Here is an 18,569-nt window from a genome sequence, read left to right as displayed (position 1 = left end):
CATGGGGCTTCCTTCCTTCCTTCCTTCTCCTTTCCTCTCATCATGCTATACACCTTCCATCTTTTAGCTCCTGATCTTCTTTCTTATGTTGTGCACTTAAGAGCATGGGGCTGTCCTTCGTGTTCCTTTCCTCATGTCATGTTATACTCTTCCTTCCTTCCTTCCTTCCTTCTCCTTTTCTCTCATCATGCTATACACCTTCCATCTTTTAGCTCCTGATCTTCTTTCTTATGTTATTATACTCTTCCTTCCTTCCTTCCTTCCTTCCTTCCTTCTCCTTTTCTCTCATCATGCTATACACCTTCCTTCGTCTCCTGATCTTCTTTCTTATGTTGTACACTTAAGAGCATACGGCTTTCCTTCCTGTCCCTTTCCTCATGTCATGTTATACTCTTCCTTCGTTCCTTCCTTCTCCCTTTCTTCCTTCTCCCAATCTTCTTTCATTTGTTGTAAATGGTAAGAACATCGGTTGGCACTTCTTTCTCTCTCAATTCGTACCACATGGTGAAGGTAAACTCCTGTCTTTCTTGTCTGCTTCTTTCCTCCCTTCTTTTTTCTTCTTCCAGGTGTACTGCAGAGTAAGAGGAAATACCTACCTTCACTCCGTTCTGCTATCCTTCCTTCGTTGCTTCCTTCCTTCCTTCCTTCTCTCCTTCCTTCATTCCCCCCTCCCTTCCTTCTTCCTTCCTTCCTTCTTCCTTCTTGGGTTTTTTCTTCCATATGTGGTGCAAGGTGAGGAGCTGCTGCCTTCCTCCCTCCTTCTTTCCATTCCATTCATCTTTTTTTTTTTTATGCATCACAGTAAGAACATCTCCCTCTGCCTTTTCCTGTTCATCTTCATCCATGTGTTTTACGTCGTGCGGAGCTGCTTTCTGCCTTCCTTCCTTCTTTCTTCCTGTGTTCTTCTATTTGCATTGAATGGTGAAGGTGAACTCTTGTCTTTCCTTCCTCTTCCATCATCTTAATAAATGCATATACTATAGGACAACTGCTTTCTCATCTTCTTATTCCTTTCCTCCTCCTCCTCCTCCTCCTCCTCACTCTCCCTCTTTCCTCCTGATGAACCTTGAGCACAGCGAGGACTTATTAATCCCTTGCCTTGCTTCCTTCCCTCATTCTTCTTTCCTCATAATGCACGCACAGCAGGGCAAGGACTTCCTCTCTTCACTTGCTGTCTTTCCTCCTTCAGTCCTAGGGCATGACACTGCACAGCGAGGACAGCCTCATTTGTACTACAGTACCTCCCTCAGTTTCCGAGAAAAGGAAGAAATAAAAGATATTAAAAGATCCATAGCTCGAGGGTAACGGCACTTGACCAAGAAGCGTGATGCTGTATTATGAACACTTTCGGGTGCCTTGTGGGGTCTTAGATCCGCCCCATACAGAGCCTAGAGACAATCTTCCTCACGCTATGGCGGCGCAGACGAGCTGAGACGGAAGGCATGCAGGTCACCTCCCCGTGATGCCGGCCACTACTACCGATTGGCACCCGGTACTTTAGGAATGAGAGTACTTTGGGAGGCGGTGGCTGAGTGGTTAGCGTGACGGCCCCGCGTTCAGGAGCTTAAGGTGGGACGCGGGTTCGAATCCTGGCCGCCGCATCGCTGAGGTTTTTCAGTCACCGCCGAGTGGCTACCCATTACCCACATGCTGCCCTGAAGACCACCCATCAACCCGGGCTCTAGATAACTTCTCCAAAGAGAGGCTCAAAGATGAGCCAACACAAGATGGCGCCACTATAAACACTCGCCTGCGCCAGAACGGGCTGGGCAAACCATCAGGCCCCACCGGGAAGAAGCCTACTGGCGCAATAGGCCGCGACGTAAAAATAAAATAAAAAAGTCTCCCCTCCGCTGCTCGGGGTCGAATCCGGGATCTCTTGATTGTGAGCCTTGTGTGCCAAGCCCTACACTGCGTTAGCTTCATAGTAAGTGACATGGGGAATTGGACGATGCCATGGTTGGTGAGTGCTCGGCCATGCCTCGGCTCGGGTCCAAGAGGATCCGAGTGCGCGTCCCCCCCACGGCTTCTTATCGATGGGCGTGACTGTGGCTCTCGTGTTCCCGGCGTGTTCCTGAGTGCCCCGGCTCAGGGGTTGTTTACTCGCTTGAAATTAAGGAAAAAACAAAATGACGTATAATGAAAAAGGTTCAAGACAAATAAAAACTGGATATTTCCGGATAACAGTAGGTATTCCTGGCGGTGTGAGTGACCTAAGTAGCCCGGATCGGGGGTTGTTTACCCTCTTGAAATTAAGGTAAAACCGGTATGACGAATGATTTAAAAATAGGTGAAGAGAAATAAAAACTATTCCCAGCTAATCACAGATAAGAAGTAGAAGGAAGACTACGCAGCAAAGACGGAAAAGTGTGGCAGGGATGTATTGATGTGAGAAGCCTTCGCAGTGACCTTGATTGGATGGCTGGGTAACCTAGACGAGCTGATTGGCTACGAGTCTCTTGTGAGGAGAAGGAGGAGGAGGAAGAGGAGGAAGAGGAGGAGGAGGAAGGGGAGGAGGATTTGGATTGAGAGGAAAAGCAATAAGGTGAAGGATGTGAAAGCTGAGAAATGCTGCGTGATGAGGGAGCGGGTACTAACTTTTTTCCTTCCCCTTCGTCTCCCCCAGGCCCACGGGTTCGTGCTGGTGCTGACGGTGCTGTGCGTGACGTACCCGGTGCACCTACTCTTCACGCCCCTCGTGCGCCACGCCGTCACCGTGCGGGACAGCGTTAAGCAGAACCCGCTGCTCCCCGAACAGAACGGGCACGGACCGAGGATGTAGCGGGCGAAGGTAAGAAAGGGCAGCTGTCTGTGGCCCACGGTGCAGACATACATTTATCATTTAAATGTTACTAAAAACACTTAAAACCAAGTCACACATATCATTCAGTCCTCTGTTGGCGTTTATGTACATATTTCTGGGAATTTGCATATGCCTAAATATATGGTGTCACGCAGGCTGTCTTCCCTGCCACAACGAGTCCCGTGCTGCCCCCGGCAGGCCACTGGACTGTGATGGACGCTCCTTCCCGCAGAGGCAGTGTGTTCCTGTGCAGCCGCTGGCCGTCCCGCCGCCCACCGTCTGCTTGTTACTGTTTTGCTCACACCGTTACGTAAATAACCTTACGTAGGGGCCTACAAAGTGTTGATCTTCACTCACCTGGGCGAGCCGGGACGCACCTGTCGGCCGTTATGCCAGCGACCACTGCCACCCCTGCAGCCGCGGCGCCGCCACGCCGTGCAGCAGCAAGTGTGTGCCGCAGCCGTGCAGAGGGAGTGCCCGGCGCGTGTGTCTGTGTGTTGTGTGTACGCGAAGTGACACCATTTCCATATATATTTTTTTTAGAGAACAGCTTATTGTTTTTCTATGAGACTCGTGTCACTATATATATATATATATATATATATATATATATATATATATATATATATATATATATATATATATATATATATATATATATATATATATATATATATAATGAAATGTGCAATATTGCATCCGCTGTGACAGGTTGTGACGTACACTTGCTCAGCCACATCCTCAGTGCCTTCAGTGGACGCCCTCTAGTGCCATAATTTGTTTGTCTGTGAAAAATATTTTTTCATAATAAAAATTTGTATATACCAAACTTTCTGGATGCCCCAAGACGCGTATGTTCCAGGATGAGTCACAAGCCAAGCCCAGCACACTGGTATCTGCCACATGCTGCTGGAACTTCCACCGCAAGGCCAGAACCCATACATGGACAGGCCTTGAGCAGCGAAGCAAGAGGCACGCTGACGAGCCGCTAACACCAAGGCGGACGTGGCGGTGCGGGCTGCTTGTAGGGAAGAATAAATCACGGGTAAAAAGTAGTAATGCAGAGTTCCTGGGTGTGCGGGGCCACATGAGGGGCTTCCTGCGGCCTCGGAACTCTCGAGATCGACTGATCCATTTATGATTATGAAGTGAGGCAGAGGAAGGAAGGAAAAAGATAGGACCAGCACACCTCCACAAGGTGAAAGTCATCTTAGGTCACTTCAGGATTAGATTGGACCTCGTCCGGAATAAGTATTATGAGTTTTCAAGAAGTAGCATTTTTTAACCCTCTACACGTGACGGGACTCGTTGCGTAAATAAAATAAAAAAGACGCAGAGAACACTCGTACGGCAGGGAAAGATCATACGTAAATATCAGACGCGGATTTGACGAACAATCCAAAGCATTCAGAAAATTAGTGACGCTGTAGACAGTGATCACAGGCTTTTGTACGCAGCCTCTTGTCCCCTCTCCCCCCTCCACCAGCTTTGTGGTGTCTGAGTTGGCAAGATATGTGTGTGTGTGTGTGTGTGTGTGTTGACAATAATTGCTTGGCAAGTTTTCTGGGCTATTAATGCACCGCGTTGCTTGTGTTGTCCGCCAAGGACGGCCTGCACTACTAGTGTTGCTTGACAGCCGTGCCGCGCGGAGGTGCCGCGTTCCAGCCAGGGCCACCACGAGGTGTGACGGACGAGGCTCAGCTGGCGTGCTAACTAGACATGATTTTAGTCGTTGAACGCTGAGCTCTACTGTTAACCGCTGGGTTTCCATGGACTGCTAATCTAAATATAAACAGAGAGGGAGCTGTGCAGCGCAGTGAGGCCGCCTGTGCCCCGCATCCCCTCACACAGACGGACATTCTAAGTAGTAAATAAAATACTGGCAACACAAGCTGGCGAGCGACAGGAAACCAGCGACGATAACCGGTCAGTGTTATCTCCACGTCGGAGACCCAACACTGCCCGCAGCACGACGGTGCCACCGCACAGCAGGCCAGGCGGGGGGCGGGCGGCGTGAGGTGCGGCCGCGGGGGCTGACGAGTGACGGGCAGGGAGTGGTGGAGGTGAGCAAGACTGGAGGGCTTCACGTCATTCCTCCGCGGCACTCGTCGAGTCTCGCCCGCACGGCTATGGTGGACGCCGCGCCGCTTACCCTCTGGGCCCTGCTGATCGACGCTGACGCGGGCACTGACTTCCGTAAGTACCGTGTGTGCCTGACGTGCCCTCAGCTGCTCCACGGTCTGTGTTAGTCCGCCAGCCCTCAGCCCACACTGCTGAGAGCCAGATGATGTAAACACATGGCGAATATTGATTGAAATTGTTTACATACTGTACAGTTTTCTTTGGTACACATTTGAGGGAGACTAAGCTAACACGCGCAGTCCTCCCCGCATGGTGCCATACCTGGCCGTGCAGTGTGACCTGTGTTGTATGCGGGGAGGGTATTGGTGTGAAGGTGCCTTAGTGATGTGGCGTTGCAGCAAGCGAGGGCGAGGGGGCGGCCAGCGGCGGCAGGAAGAAGCGGCTGCTGAATGTGAAGATGTGGCCGCACTGGACGGCGCGGGAGGTTCAAGCGGCACTGCTGCAGGCGGCGGGTCTGGGCCACGCTAAGGGGCATCATACCCACTGCTACGTGAGGCTACGAGACTCCCGCGGCGCCCTTCTGCCCCTCACGCCCGTCACTCTCAGATCCTCGCCCACACGCCCGCTGCACCTGGAGATCAGCAGCTCGAGTAAGTCGTGTAGTGGTGCAGGCTAATCAGAAAAAAAAGTGATTTGTGTTAATGTAAAAAGTGATGAAACTGGAGAAGAATAATGTACATATATACAAAATCCGGGAGCCAAAGTACCGTGTTAATATTCACTACAGTATATCAGGGGACACGTGGGGGGGGGGGGGGTCATAGGGGTACTTTGGGGAGAAAAAAAGAAAAAGTGACTAAAAAATGTGTCCCGCCGCAGACCGAGGCGCCGACCTGCCTCTGCTGCCCAAGGCCTTCAGGGAGACCGTGCTGGCCATCAGACACCGACTCGAGGCCCGGGTAAGCGTTCTGTCCTACTGCCTGCCACACCTGTGCCTCACCTGTGCCTCACCTGTGCCTGCCTCACCTGTGCCTGCCTCACCTGTGCCTGCCTCACCTGTGCCTCACCTGTGCCTGCCTCACCTGTGCCTGACTCACCTGTGCCTCACCTGTGCCTGACTCACCTGTGCCTGACTCACCTGTGCCTCACCCTTACATGCCTCACACCTGTTCCTGCCTCGCACCTGTCTCAGTCCTGCCTCGTTATTCAAAGTGTTTTGTCTGTTTCATTACGTCTCTCCACTCACGAAAGTGGATGTGGCACCTGCGCATTGTAAGGTCATGATTGCTTGTAGATCAACTTTTTATTCTTGGTCCTTCATTTGAGTGCTTGTGTATACAAAGAACCCTCAAAACCTCTTATATAAATCGCAAACATGCAGATTTACATCGATAATCTGCCACACAAGCACATGAAAAGACAAGCTTGTATCAAACAGTATATTCAGATCATACTCGAACGCTCTATTGGCTTTCAAATCACTGGTCTGTATTGTTTAGAGATCAGTGTTCCAAATACCTATAATTCATCTCATTGTAGGGACATATAATGACACCTGGTTCTGCAAGTGCCTCTATACATAAGGAATTTTGATGATTTGTTACATGTGTATAACGTGGGTAACATTCAAAATAGCCTAGCATCATACTCAACTGTTATTTAATATTTCATGTTATTTCGAATATCACAATACCCTTTACTTGCATTTGCGGAACCATATGTCTTCTAATGTACCTAAAATTAAATTAATTATAGGCATTTGAAAGGCCATAGCATAGATCGTTTGCGTATGATCTGACTATACCTTTTGATACAAACTTGTCCTCTCGTGTGCTTGTATGGTGTATTATCGATGCTAATCTGTATGTTTGGAATTTATATGGATTGAATTTTGGGGGTATACACAAACAGTAGCTTTAATATCAATCACAGCAGTTGATTTTCACGTATTCAAGAACTAGAAATACGCAGGTGCAACATCCATCAAAATTCCCGCTTTGGCGATGGACCGATTAAATGCAACAGACCATAGGACCATCGCGGCTTTGTGTGATCAGCAGCGAGGGAGGAATAATGGATGTGTCCAGACTGCCTCCCTTAACCTACCTCAGCCTGCTTCAGCCTGCCTCACGACTACTCTGTCCTGCTTGACACCTCACTTTTTCTTTCCTGGTGTGTATATTGTTTACTTTTTTATTCTCTCTCTCTCTCTCTCTCTCTCTCTCTCTCTCTCTCTCTCTCTCTCTCTCTCTCTCTCTCTCTCCCCGACCCCCCCCCTTGTGTAAACCCTACCCAGTACTTGTCAGGTTTCATAATGCAGTTGTGGGGCCGTTTGTTTGTTGTTCTGGGATTCTATTTCATTGCACATAGCGGCAAGTGTTGTTGTTTTTTTCATTCTCTCTCCTATCTCTCAATCTATCCATCTGTCTATCTATCTATCTCTCTATCTATCTATCTATCTATCTACCTATCTGTTTTTCTATCTATCTTTCTTTCTATCTGTACATCTATCTATATCTTGCTTTCCTCATGTATTTTATTATTTTCCCGCTTCGGTCTTTTCCTTCTGTATCTTTAATTCCTCCGCCTTTATTTCCTTTCTTTTCCTCTAATGTTCTCTCCTCTTTCCGCCTTTCTTCTGACCTCCTCTTTTGGTCTCTCTTCACATTGTTTACTCTCTTTATCGAGTGGGATAGGAGTGAGATACATTCCTGCCATCTCTTACTCCTCCTCATTTTTGTTATTATTATTATTAGTAGTAGTAGTAGTAGTAGTAGTAGTAGTAGTAGTAGTAGTAGTAGTAGTAGTAGTAGTAGTAGTAGTAGTTGTAGTAGTAGTAGTAGAAGTAGTAGTTGTAGTAGTTGTGCTAAATCAGCCTCCTCAAGGTTAGCTAGGCGTTCTTTATCGTCTCCACCAAATGCTGTCCATATACAAGGGCCTTCTCCGCCCACTTTTGGGGTTCGCATCCCATGTGTGGGTGGCTCTACACACACAGCCCTTTTGGACAGAGTGGAGTCAAAGGCTCTTTCGTCTCACCAACACTCTTCCTCTTACGGACAGCCTTCTACCTCTCAATCTCCTCCGCAGTGTTGCTTCTATCTTATATCCATATAGACCTCCATTCAGGCCACTCCTGTTTACATTTGCGGGAGCTGCTCCCGCTCGGCTTGGCAGGCTTTTTTTGTTGTTTTGTTTTTTGTTTCCTCCCTTGAGCTGTTTCCTTTATTGTATAAAAGGATCTGTTTCATGATAGTAAATAACAATATTAGGCACACAAGCAGGAGCAGGAGCAGCAGTAGTGTAGAGGCCGTGGCAGTATAGTACATCATCAGTGGTGGCAGCAATAGGAGTGTAGTCATTTTAAGATATATTTACATCAGTGGCGGCAGAAGGGATACAAGTAACAGAAATGATAACAGTAACTTTGCCTCCATTAGTATCAGCAGCAACAGACAACAAGTCCTTCACATTCATTGTTGGTCCTCCTGCAGGTGGCGGCGGTGGAGGCGGGGCTGTTGGGGCTGGAGGGCCGCCGCGCCGCCGTGCTGGATGAGGAACTGCGGCGTATTCAGGACACCCTCAACTACATGTCCCGGCGGCTGGACCTCACTAACGCCCCCGCCTGGGTGGCCGGGGCGCAGACGTGAGGCCCCGCCTGTCCAATGGCACGTCACTGCCTGTGAATCTTCACACTTTTTCGCCAAGGCCAAACTTCTTCCCGGTGTGGCTTCTTCAGGGAGTGTGTGTGTGTTTGTTGGGCGCTTCAAGTGGCGGGTGTTGGCAAGCATTCTCCTCTTCAGGGTGGGATGGCCAGCGACTCCCTCCCGCGGCTGACGCTTCCCGGCGGCGCCTACTGCAGAGTACGGGCTTGACAGAGACACGTGACCTTTGGGATCTCTTTTATTAAGGCTGTGTACGATTCTATTAATAAAGATGGATATATATACAAACACGGATATCTATGACGAACACCGACATGCATGATGACGTCGCAAGCTCGCAACACTGTCATCCTCCCTCGTGTGGCTGCAGGCTGACAGGGGCCCGCCGCCCATCTGTCCGCGTCGCCTCCTCAGAGTCCTCACGCCCTTTACTTCTGAGGGTCGGGCGAGACTACCGAGTACTCTGTGGTCGCCGAGGTCCACTCCCAGCGCATGGACGGCGTGGACACTGTGGGGTGCCAGGGGCTGGGCAGCTTCGGGTACACGATGATCCCCGATTCGGTTTTCTTTTGGACGAACAGCTCCTTAGGGAGGAGGATGAGGTCGAGGCCGTTCTCTAGGCTGAAGAAAGCAATTACCACGTCGCCGGTGGAGATGACCTCGGCGTGCACGATCCTCGACCGCTCCAAACCGGGCGGGTGCCAGTTATGGGGCACCGACCAAACCGTTGAGGGCAGTTGGTGCCTGTCGTCACCCTTCTGGTACACCCGCAGCCCATATTCACCTGCAACACACACGCCTTGTTAATATTCCTCCACCACAAAGACGTAACTCTATTGATATTTTAATAGCCTTTCTGCCTCACTCCTCGCCTACGTAACTGCAGTGCACGCGTCTGTCGTAGTGTATCTGGTGAGTTTGATCTGCTGCGGACTTTTGTCAGACTTACAACCGATAGAATTAGTCGCCAGCGTCAGCACAATAGAAAACAGCATGATGTCTGATTGCTTTTTCCTGTTTGTTTTTTCCTCGAAGCCAAAACATCAATAGGTCATGACACAAAGACAGACGAACGAGTATTAAGCGTAAAGAATAATCTGACAAACCTGCACCATCCTACCCGTTACTTACCTTTCTGACGCTCCGACACCTGGACGCGCAGGTCGCCGAGGTCCTTCACCAGCAGGGGCGTGAGGTGGGCGGGCGGGGGCGTTGTGGTGGACTGGTCCAGCTTGGCGGGGCGGGCCCACGCCACGCCCAGCACCGCGGCCAGCAGGAACACACACTTCTGGAGGCGGGGAAGGGCAAGGGAACGTTAGTCTAGCGTGGAGAACAATACATACTTAGACTTGAATATACTTTCCATTGATTTAATATGTTCTCTAGTCTCGTATATTGATGAGAAGAAAATAACAACAGTAACATCAGCAAGAGTAATAACAGGCAAGAAGAAGAAAAGCGCATCCCAATTTACCAGAATGATAATTATGAGTATATCTTGCCAGCCAGAAAAAGAAAACTACTCTAGCATAGGAAAAACGATAAAAAAAAACGAAGAAAGCAAGCGAGAAGGAGCAGGAGGAGGAAGAGGAGGTTCGGTCTGTTCGAACTCGGACGAAACGGGACTACTTCATTTTTTTTGTTTTTGTTTTTGTTTGCCGTCAGCAGCACTCCAGCGTTGTGTCAGTCTTACGTCCGCCGCCAGGGAGACACCACGCACCGCCAGCCGTGTGAAAAAAGGAAGTGGTCGCCTGTGCTACCATGGTCAGTGTTTGCCTCTTCGGTCTGCCAGGGAGTGTGTGGTAAATGTTTCGTGTGAATGATAAGTGTGTAGAGGGGTAGGGAAAGTGTATACGCATTGTTTAAAAGGGAAAAATGTACTATAATCTATTTTTTGTGTTTCCTTTCGTGGTTTATAGGAACACGGTTAGGACCAAGAGGTATATACATAAAAAGAAAATCGGTATAATGTACAATATGATGTTAGGGATCCAATGGGAATGGAAGATTGGTGTTTGTGTGTGTGTGTGTGTGAGAGAGAGAGAGAGAGAGAGAGAGAGAGAGAGAGAGAGAGAGAGAGAGGTAGCTAGTTTGCTCAGTTGCGTTTTGCTCTATGGATTAATATTCTTTGCTAGTAGCATGAAGAGGAGGAGGAGAGAGGAAATAGTGGGATAAAAGAGCATAATGAATGTTAGCATGAGAGAAATTTAGATGATAAGGAACAGGAGAGATGTAAAAGGAAAGTTAAGGAATAAAAGGAATAGATAATGAAGATGATGCAAATTGAGGAAGAATAATGGTAAGAGTACTGGAAGGAGGAGCAGGAGAAGGGGGAGTGAAGAGGATGCGAAGAAGGCAAACTGTAGGAGGAGGAAAGAGAGGAGGAAGACAAGAAGGTTAAGCTTTCGTTAAGAGTTTTGCTGCACTAGAATGTCTCGCGGGTATAAAGGCGTAGAGCTTCATTATCCTTTCCTCATTGTTGGACGCGAGGGGAGGTCAAGTCGGGGATTTTGATATAAATAGAGACAAACCCAACAGGATGCCGCGCCGCTGAGGGGGAAATGAAACTGTGGGGAGGACGGATATGAAACACCATGAAGTTAGTTTTGTTTCCTGTTCAGATTTCACAATTTGTCTGTTTCGTTTCTTATATTTTGTAGCTAAAAAATATAAGAATTAAATATATTGTATCTGTTGTCACTGTCATTAACAATTAACAACCACCACTACCATTTAGGAAGAGAAACTAGAAAAAAATTTGTGTGTTATGGGAAAAACTACGTGAATCAAGATACGAATGATAATTACCACTTACTTAATTATCTTATACTTACTCAGTTAGTTAGTCAGTTAGTCAGTCAGGTACACAATCAGTCAGCCAGTCAGTCCATCCGTCCGTCATACAGTGAATCAGTTAGTCACAAAAAATCTTCATAACTCAAACTTTTCGCACAATTAAGATTAAACTGACTCGCATCATTAACAAAAATAATGAAGGTGCTTTCAATGCCTCGTGGATTTGATCACGTAGGAGACATATTTTAAATCTGGGTTATATATTTTTCATTCTACAAGTATTTTCTAATATATATTGTTTTTACACTTTGGCGCGTCTCCCGTACGAATGGAGTATCTTCCTCTCCTTGTCTTAACGTTCACGGGACTCACCATTCTAGGTCAGCGGTGTGAGTCTTCCTTCCCCGCGTGAGTCAACAGGTGGCGGCGAGGCGAGGCAGGTGAGGGCGGCCTGACGGAGGGGAGGCAGGTGCGGGTGTGTGCTGCGGGCCGCCTCGACTCCCTTATATAAGTCACTTGGCTCCCCCTCCCCCTTTCCTTCCCCTTGACTCACCCCTTCCTCGCCTCCTGTCTTCCTCTCCTGCCTCTCCTCCTCCTTCCCCTTCCCCCTCTGAGCCCCTCCCCAACCTCCTGTCTTCCCCTTCAGTACTTCCTTCCTCCTCCCCTCCCCTCTGTCTCCCTTCTCCTACTCCTCTACCTACATTATTGACTCCCCTCTTCTCCCTTTTCCTCCCCCTTACTTTCCTACTTATTCTCTTCAGTTATTCCTTTATCTTCCCCTCCCATATACCTCTCCCTACTTATCTCCCTCCCTCATTGCCTCCCCTCTCTTCCCTATTTGCATTTTCCCCATTTCATCTCCCTATTACATCTTCTTTCTTTCCCTTATCTTTTACTCCCATTTATATCTCTCCCTTTGCCTCTTTATCTCCCTCTCTCTCCCTCCCCTCTCCTCCCTTTTCCTCCTTCTTACCTCTTCACCGTATATTTTCCTCTTCATTCCTTCTTTCCTCTTCTCTCTACCTCTCTTCTTCATATTATCTTGCTTCTCTCTTTTATCTCTCCATTTTTGTTCTTTCCTTCACTCCATTTTATCTATTTTTAGACCTTCCTCTTCTTCCCTCTTTTCTCCTCTCCTTTCTTTCCCATTATTTCCTTCTCTGCATCATCTTTTTTTTTCTCTCCATTTTCTCATTCCTCCTTCCCTCTTGTTGACTCACTTTCTCCTCATTTCCTCTCCACTCCTACTTTCCTTTCTCCTCTTCTTTGTTCCGCCTTTTCCCCTAGTCATTGCTTATACTCTCCTGTTCCTCCTCCATCCAATATTGCCTTTCGATCTTTCTCTTTTGCTCTTCTAATTTCCTCTCATATATCCTTTTTCTTCTCACTTTCCCTTCTTTTCTCTCTTCATTTCTTCCCCTTTCACATTCTCCCCTTCATTTATCACTTTTCTCTCCCTTCCCTGCATCTATTACTATCCTCCTCCTCCTCCTCCTCCTCCTCTTTCGTTTCGCCTTTATCCCTCGTGTCCACTTTTCCTCCTCCTTCCAGCTCCTTATCCAGTCTTTCCTTCATATCTCCCTTCTCTTCTCCCTTTCCCCATCTCCCCTTTTCCTTCCCTCCTGCATTCATCCCACAAATCACATCATATGAACGAGGGATTTTCATTTTATTTGAACCATTTTTTCCCCTTTTTAGTGACGCTCTCAGCTGCCCTTCAGACCGTGGCGGAGTAAAAGAAATCACTAATGGAAAAAATATCAAGGTAACGTTCGATTTCAGGTAACGTTAGACAGATGAATACACGGCTCAAGGTCACCTGTTACCTGCCTAACCTATACTCCCTTGTCGCTGGCCTTACCTTGAGTCGCCTCTCGTGTATGGATTAGAAAGTTGTGGTTTGCAACGTTCGGGGAAGCCGTGACGTCAGGGGGAGAGGGAGTAATGGACTGGGGAGTACGGAGGAGGAGAGGGAGAGAAGAAAAGATGAGGAAGAGGAGGGGGAGAGAAAGGCGGAGAAAGACTGTGAGATTGTGAACTGGAGAGGAACGCAGAAAGGAAGAATTTGGAAGCAAGGAATGAGGGAGAGGAGAAAAGATGAGGAGGAGGGGGAGATAAAGACGGAGAAAGACTAGGAGATTGTGAACAAGATAGGAACGCAGAAAGGTAGAATTTGGAAGCAAGGAAGGAATAAGGAAGAGAAAGAAGGATGAGGAAGAGGAGAGAGACAGACAGAGAGGCAGAAACGTTATCAAGACGAGAGAAAAGAGAAGAGGTATAACGTGGAAACGAGAATTAGAGAGAGGAGAAGGGACAATGAAGGAAGATAAGTAAGCAGTGGTAGAAGGAAGATAAGAGGCAGGGAGGAAAATAGGAAAGAAGGGAGATTGAAGGGAAGCATACGATCCAGACAGGGAGATTAACAATAAGAGAGAAACGCGAAGAGGTAGAATTTGAAATGAGGAATAAGAGAGAGAAAGAATGATAAGAAAGAAAAATAGTTAAGTAATGATATGAGTGAGGCTGGGAGGAATACAGGAAGAGAGAGATAGAAAGGAAGCACAGGAGGCAGAGAGGGAGAAAATTACAGATAGGAAGCGAACAGGAAGTAGCAAGGTTGGAAGGAGTGATTGTAGGATTGTAAAGAGGCATGAAGGAAAGGGAACATGAAGGGAGGGAAACAGGAAGGGAGAGAAGAAAGGGGGAATAGAAAGAGAGGACGCAAAATGGTGAAGGTTGAGAGGAAGGGATGGGTTAGATTGATTTAAGGGAGAATGACAAGTAGGGAGTAAGGGAGGAAGGGAAACAAGTTGGCTGAGAGGGAGTGAGAGCTTGGTAGGGAGGAAGGGAGAAGGCTAGATAATGAGATGAAAGGGAGAGAGAGGGGGAGAAAGGGAGGCTGGAGGAGATGGAGGGAGGGAAGGAGAGAGGAGTAAACTGAAGGCGTGTTGACAAAGAGGGAGTATAAGGGAGTTTGGTAAGGAGATAAAGAAGTAATTAGATAAGATAATGAGAGAGAGAGAGAGAGAGAGAGAGAGAGAGAGAGAGAGAGAGAGAGAGAGAGAGAGAGAGAGAGAGAGAGAGAGAGAGAGAGAGAGAGAGAGAAAAGCTTGAAGAGAAGGAGGGAGAGGGGGTTGAAAAAGGAGTGAGGTATGAGAAGAGATGAAGGGAGGGAGAGAAAAAGAAAGGGAGGAATGGAAAGAGGGGAAAAGAGAAGACATATTAGCAGAGAGGGAGGGAGATAATAAGAGATGATGGGGGAGCAAGAGAGGGAGAAAAGGAGACAGGGGGGCTGGAAGGGAAGAAGGAGAACGAGACACCGACCGGTAGAAGGGAGTGTATGTGGTAATAACATCAACATCAACAACAGCAACAACAAGAGAAGAGGAATCCCCAACGGAGAGAGAGAGAGAGAGAGTATGGAGGGAGTGAAGCAGAGGGGGAGAGGGGGACGGAAGGAAATTACACTACTCACTGAAGCTCTCCTGGTTGTGTTGTGTTTGGTCCACGGTCAAGGCTGCGCGGGGACGAAAGCAGAGGCCAGGTGACGTGTGCTTCCCCAGGTAAACACGACGGACTTACCTGTTGGCGAGGAGATAATTAGAAGAAGGAGAAATACCTGGAATTGGGGTAGAGATGCTGGTGGCTATGGGAGTACTGGGGGAGATGTGTTGATGGGGGATGTGATAGAAGTGTTGACGGCGTGTAAATGAGTTTGTCAATAGAGGTGAGGAGTGGATTTTTGTGTCGTTCTGTGTGAAGGTGAGTGTGGGAACGGATGGGGCAAGGTGTGAGTGTTGACTGTCAGGTGCGTGTGTGTGTGTGTGTGTGTGTGTGTGTGTGTGTGTGTGTGTGTGTGTGTGTGTGTGTGTGTGTGTGTGTGTGTGTGTGTGTGTGTGTGTGTTTCATTGTGGGAAATTACGAGGAAAAGATGGGTGGAGAGAGAGAGAGAGAGAGAGAGAGAGAGAGAGAGAGAGAGAGATTTGATTTGATTTGATACCGTTTATTGAGAAAAATATATACATATACAGTATACAATATTCTCAAAAGGTTATCGACGCGTGTGCAGCCTTAACCTAATCCTAAATGGTAATCAAGAGGAGAGAGAGAGAGAGAGAGAGAGAGAGAGAGAGAGAGAGAGAGAGAGAGAGAGAGAGAGAGAGAGAGAGAGAGAGAGAGAGAGAATAGCGTAGTAGTAGTAGTAGTAGTAGTAGTAGTAGTAGTAGTAATAGTAGTAGTATTGGTAGTAGTAATAGAAGTAGTAGTAGTAGTAGTCTACGCACGACTCGCGGAACTAATCTCAGAAAAGAAGCATCAGCCAAGGAGCCACGTTGTCGCCTGGATGAGGTGTCGCCTCTCGTTCTCCCTGCTCAGGTCGGCCATCCTATGTCTCAGGGGCACCAGACACTCTGGCCCAAAAGCCACCAACATTTCCAATATGGACTATGAGGCCACAGTGGTGGAGAGTGACATTAGGGTGGGTCGGGAGCGACATGAGTAGGGAAGGAAAGGGAGATCTAGACGCAATAGATGATAAGGTGTTATGTATAGATTTAGTGCTAAGTAGTATTAGTAATATGGTTGGATGCCACAGTCATTAGACCTGTATGATTATGTGTCGGGAAAATAATCATGGGTAGAGGCATCTTTTTAGTAGTGGTTGTAGTAGTAGTAGTAGTAGTAGTAGTAGTAGTAGTAGTATACTAGTCGTAGCAGTAGCAGTAGGCGGGAAGGGCAACACATGGGCAGGTCAAGGTGGAGGTGGGCGGGTTGGGGGCGAGTGAAGGAAGGGGAAAGTACGCGGGCGGAGAGCATATAAGGTGCAGTGTATTTGGGACCATATTCCCAAACCTTTCGGGGCTTACACTCCCACACTTGAAAAGTCCTTCGTTGACGTTCTTGGCATTTCCATGATGAGCTTAATAAGTCTAGTGATAGTTTGACGCGGCCTATGTACCATGTATGTGAAAAGTACTCATGAGAAACCGACTTATCTCCTTTGTGGGCTTTGAAAATATTTGTTGTAGGAGCTGTAAGCCTTTGAAAATAAAGGCACGGGCGTCCGCTACCCAACAGGTGGGCCGCGGACAGCCCAGTCATGCCGGCGCCACCCGAAAATGTCTGTGGAAATGCCTTGGCCGGCGCCGCCCGCTGAGCCCACAGACGCCCCCCACCCCCACCCCTTGCGCGGTGAGGCAGAAGGGCGGATGTGTGCATAAGGGTCGTTCTAAGGGATGGACGACTTTAAGGGGTCACGCGCTTAAGGGGACACGCGTCTTTAAGAACACGGCTCCCAGACATCCAAAGCAGCGTGGAAATGTGTACGCGTGTGTGTGCTCACTCACCTGCGTTGTGCTCACCTGTATTATGCTCAGCTCACTTTCACTATTCACCTGTAACTCATTCTCAGAAGTCCGAGATGTTCAGACGGGTCAGTTTTTATCGAGTAACCAAAAGCATTATTTCTTTTTTTTATAATTTTTTTTATTGAATTAACGTAAACTATAAACGGATTTGAAACTAAATTCGTTTTAAAACAACAAGTGCATTCAGTGTTTTATTTATTGCCAAATTTCACTCATCTAATTCCTATCATTTGTAGGCACAGATAAAAATATATATAAAATAATAAAAAAAGAAAGAATAATCAAATGAAAACTACAATAGAATCTTCGCTGGTATGCTGATTTTTCAACGTGGCTGAACATGTGAATGAATCAGGGACACACGAGCCTTGACGAGACGTCACACTGGGGCTGCCGCCACTGACAACCCTCCTGCGTGTGTGTGTGTGTGTGTGTGTGTGTGTGTGTGTGTCAGGACTCGTTGGGAGGCGTCACGCAGGGCAGCACACTCAGCACGCATGAAGGGATAGCCGTCCGTGGCACACAGACAGACACACGTGGGCAGGCTAGGTGAGGCTCCGTGTACTGGCCGGAGGAGCGGAGGACCAGCAATGCCATCCTCTTTCCAACACCTGAAGCCAAAACGGTGGTGGGGGGCGGCTGGGAATGGTGGAAGGGGACTGGGCGAGGGAGAGGTGAAGGTCGGCAGGGAAGGGAATGGTGGAAGCGGACTGGGCGAGGGAGAGATGAAGGTCGGCAGGGAAGGGAATGGTGGAAGGGGACTGGGTGAGGGAGAGGTGGAGGTCGGCAGGGAAGGGAATGGTGGAAGGGGAGTGGGCGGTGGCGGGAAGCGCGAGGGTAGGAAGGCGTGTTTTCCCGCCGATCACAATGCACGCCGCTCCGCCTTTTGTTCATCAGACAATAACCTCTTTAGTTGTCGGTTTTATTTTAGTCGATGGTGAAGAAAGGAAAGGCAGCGGGGTCTGGTGTTGCCTCTTTTGACATTTTCGTTTGTTTAAGAGAGACAGATCATTGAAGTACATGGAGAAACAATTGTAGTCACAAACTTTTATTTTCTTAACTAAGAGTCTTCATTTATCTTCAATCTATTGAATTTATGATTCAAGCATATTCATTCAACTTGTTGATTTCAATCCTTCAGGTTTATAAATTAATATTTAGTAATTTGAGTACGTTAATGAAAAAAAAAGGAAAGGCATCACAGGTTACATGACTATAATTACTTGATGCAGTTTGACGTGTGATATTTACACCAAACATTGGATGCGAATGTCTTGCGTGAGGCACCAACGCAGTTTTCGCAATTATGATTTCTCTAAAGGAAATTCACTGTGTAAACTACGCTGACCAATTTATTAAAAGTTATGTTGGGGTCGGGCACAACAGCTGCTCGCGGCCTCGGTGTTCATCTCCGTACCTTTGGCTCTTGAGCCAGTGGTGGGTGAGAACGCATCACCCCGGGACACAGGACAAGCCAACATCCGGTTACCAAAGATTGCCTTCCCCAGACATCACCAGCCCAAAAAGGGGGAAAAATACCTGGGTGTGCTGCGTGCCTACTATCCAGGCCAGGATTCGAACCCGGACCCACGGGTTTGTATCTAGGCGTGCATGCCACTACACCACGGAGGCTCTGTTGTACCGCATGTATCTTTTTTTACAAATCAATTAGAATAAGTGCGTTCTAACCTCTTCAGTTTGCCCTGATAAGGATAAGGATTTTTTATTTTACAATTATCTAACAGTCTATTTGTTATTCATTTATCCTTTTCCTCGTATTTGGACCAAGTGTAGTGTGGCACATTGTATTTATTTTTTGTTGTTCAGATAAAGATACAACAAGGGCGGGGATGAGTTTCC

General features: G+C 47.7%; 3 protein-coding genes and 2 long non-coding RNA genes across 7 annotated transcripts in view; 2 read left to right on the top strand and 3 right to left on the bottom strand.

Moving 5' to 3' along the window:
• The window catches only part of LOC126987908 (equilibrative nucleobase transporter 1-like), a 28,547-nt gene extending 25,382 nt beyond the window's left edge, over positions 1 to 3,165 (top strand). For 2 of the 3 annotated variants that reach the window (XM_050845488.1, XM_050845489.1), the window contains 2 exons: positions 2,627 to 2,791; positions 2,959 to 3,165. In XM_050845488.1, coding sequence (XP_050701445.1) covers positions 2,627 to 2,782 — 156 coding nt within the window. In that variant the 3' untranslated portion in view covers positions 2,783 to 2,791; positions 2,959 to 3,165. The remainder of the gene's footprint in view (positions 1 to 2,626; positions 2,792 to 2,958) is intronic. The other variant, XM_050845490.1, reaches the window with a different exon arrangement.
• On the bottom strand, positions 8 to 2,620 carry LOC126987912 (uncharacterized). The gene is made up of 2 exons (XR_007741276.1): positions 302 to 2,620; positions 8 to 198 (listed from the first exon to the last, which is right to left on the bottom strand). It is a non-coding gene; the product is annotated as an uncharacterized LOC126987912 (long non-coding RNA).
• A 1,254-nt stretch (positions 3,166 to 4,419) lies between the features above and the next one.
• On the top strand, positions 4,420 to 8,835 carry LOC126987910 (uncharacterized). Its single transcript, XM_050845491.1, has 4 exons — positions 4,420 to 4,999; positions 5,284 to 5,535; positions 5,765 to 5,844; positions 8,377 to 8,835. Exons 1-4 carry the CDS (start codon positions 4,933 to 4,935, stop codon positions 8,530 to 8,532), a joined length of 555 nt encoding a protein of 184 aa, XP_050701448.1. The 5' UTR covers positions 4,420 to 4,932; the 3' UTR covers positions 8,533 to 8,835.
• On the bottom strand, positions 5,732 to 7,610 carry LOC126987913 (uncharacterized). The gene is made up of 3 exons (XR_007741277.1): positions 6,035 to 7,610; positions 5,912 to 5,952; positions 5,732 to 5,874 (listed from the first exon to the last, which is right to left on the bottom strand). It is a non-coding gene; the product is annotated as an uncharacterized LOC126987913 (long non-coding RNA).
• Positions 8,770 to 11,849, bottom strand: LOC126987911 (uncharacterized). The gene is made up of 3 exons (XM_050845492.1): positions 11,716 to 11,849; positions 9,679 to 9,835; positions 8,770 to 9,331 (listed from the first exon to the last, which is right to left on the bottom strand). The coding sequence occupies exons 1-3, from the start codon at positions 11,716 to 11,718 to the stop codon at positions 8,976 to 8,978; spliced, it is 516 nt and encodes a 171-aa protein (XP_050701449.1). The 5' UTR covers positions 11,719 to 11,849; the 3' UTR covers positions 8,770 to 8,975.
• Positions 11,850 to 18,569: the final 6,720 nt, after the last annotated feature.

The sequence above is a fragment of the Eriocheir sinensis genome, chromosome 67 (assembly GCF_024679095.1).
Source record: "Eriocheir sinensis breed Jianghai 21 chromosome 67, ASM2467909v1, whole genome shotgun sequence".
Taxonomy (NCBI): domain Eukaryota; kingdom Metazoa; phylum Arthropoda; class Malacostraca; order Decapoda; family Varunidae; genus Eriocheir; species Eriocheir sinensis.
The sequence above is the reverse complement of the archived record's forward strand: the minus strand, read 5'-3'. Positions and strand labels throughout refer to the sequence as shown.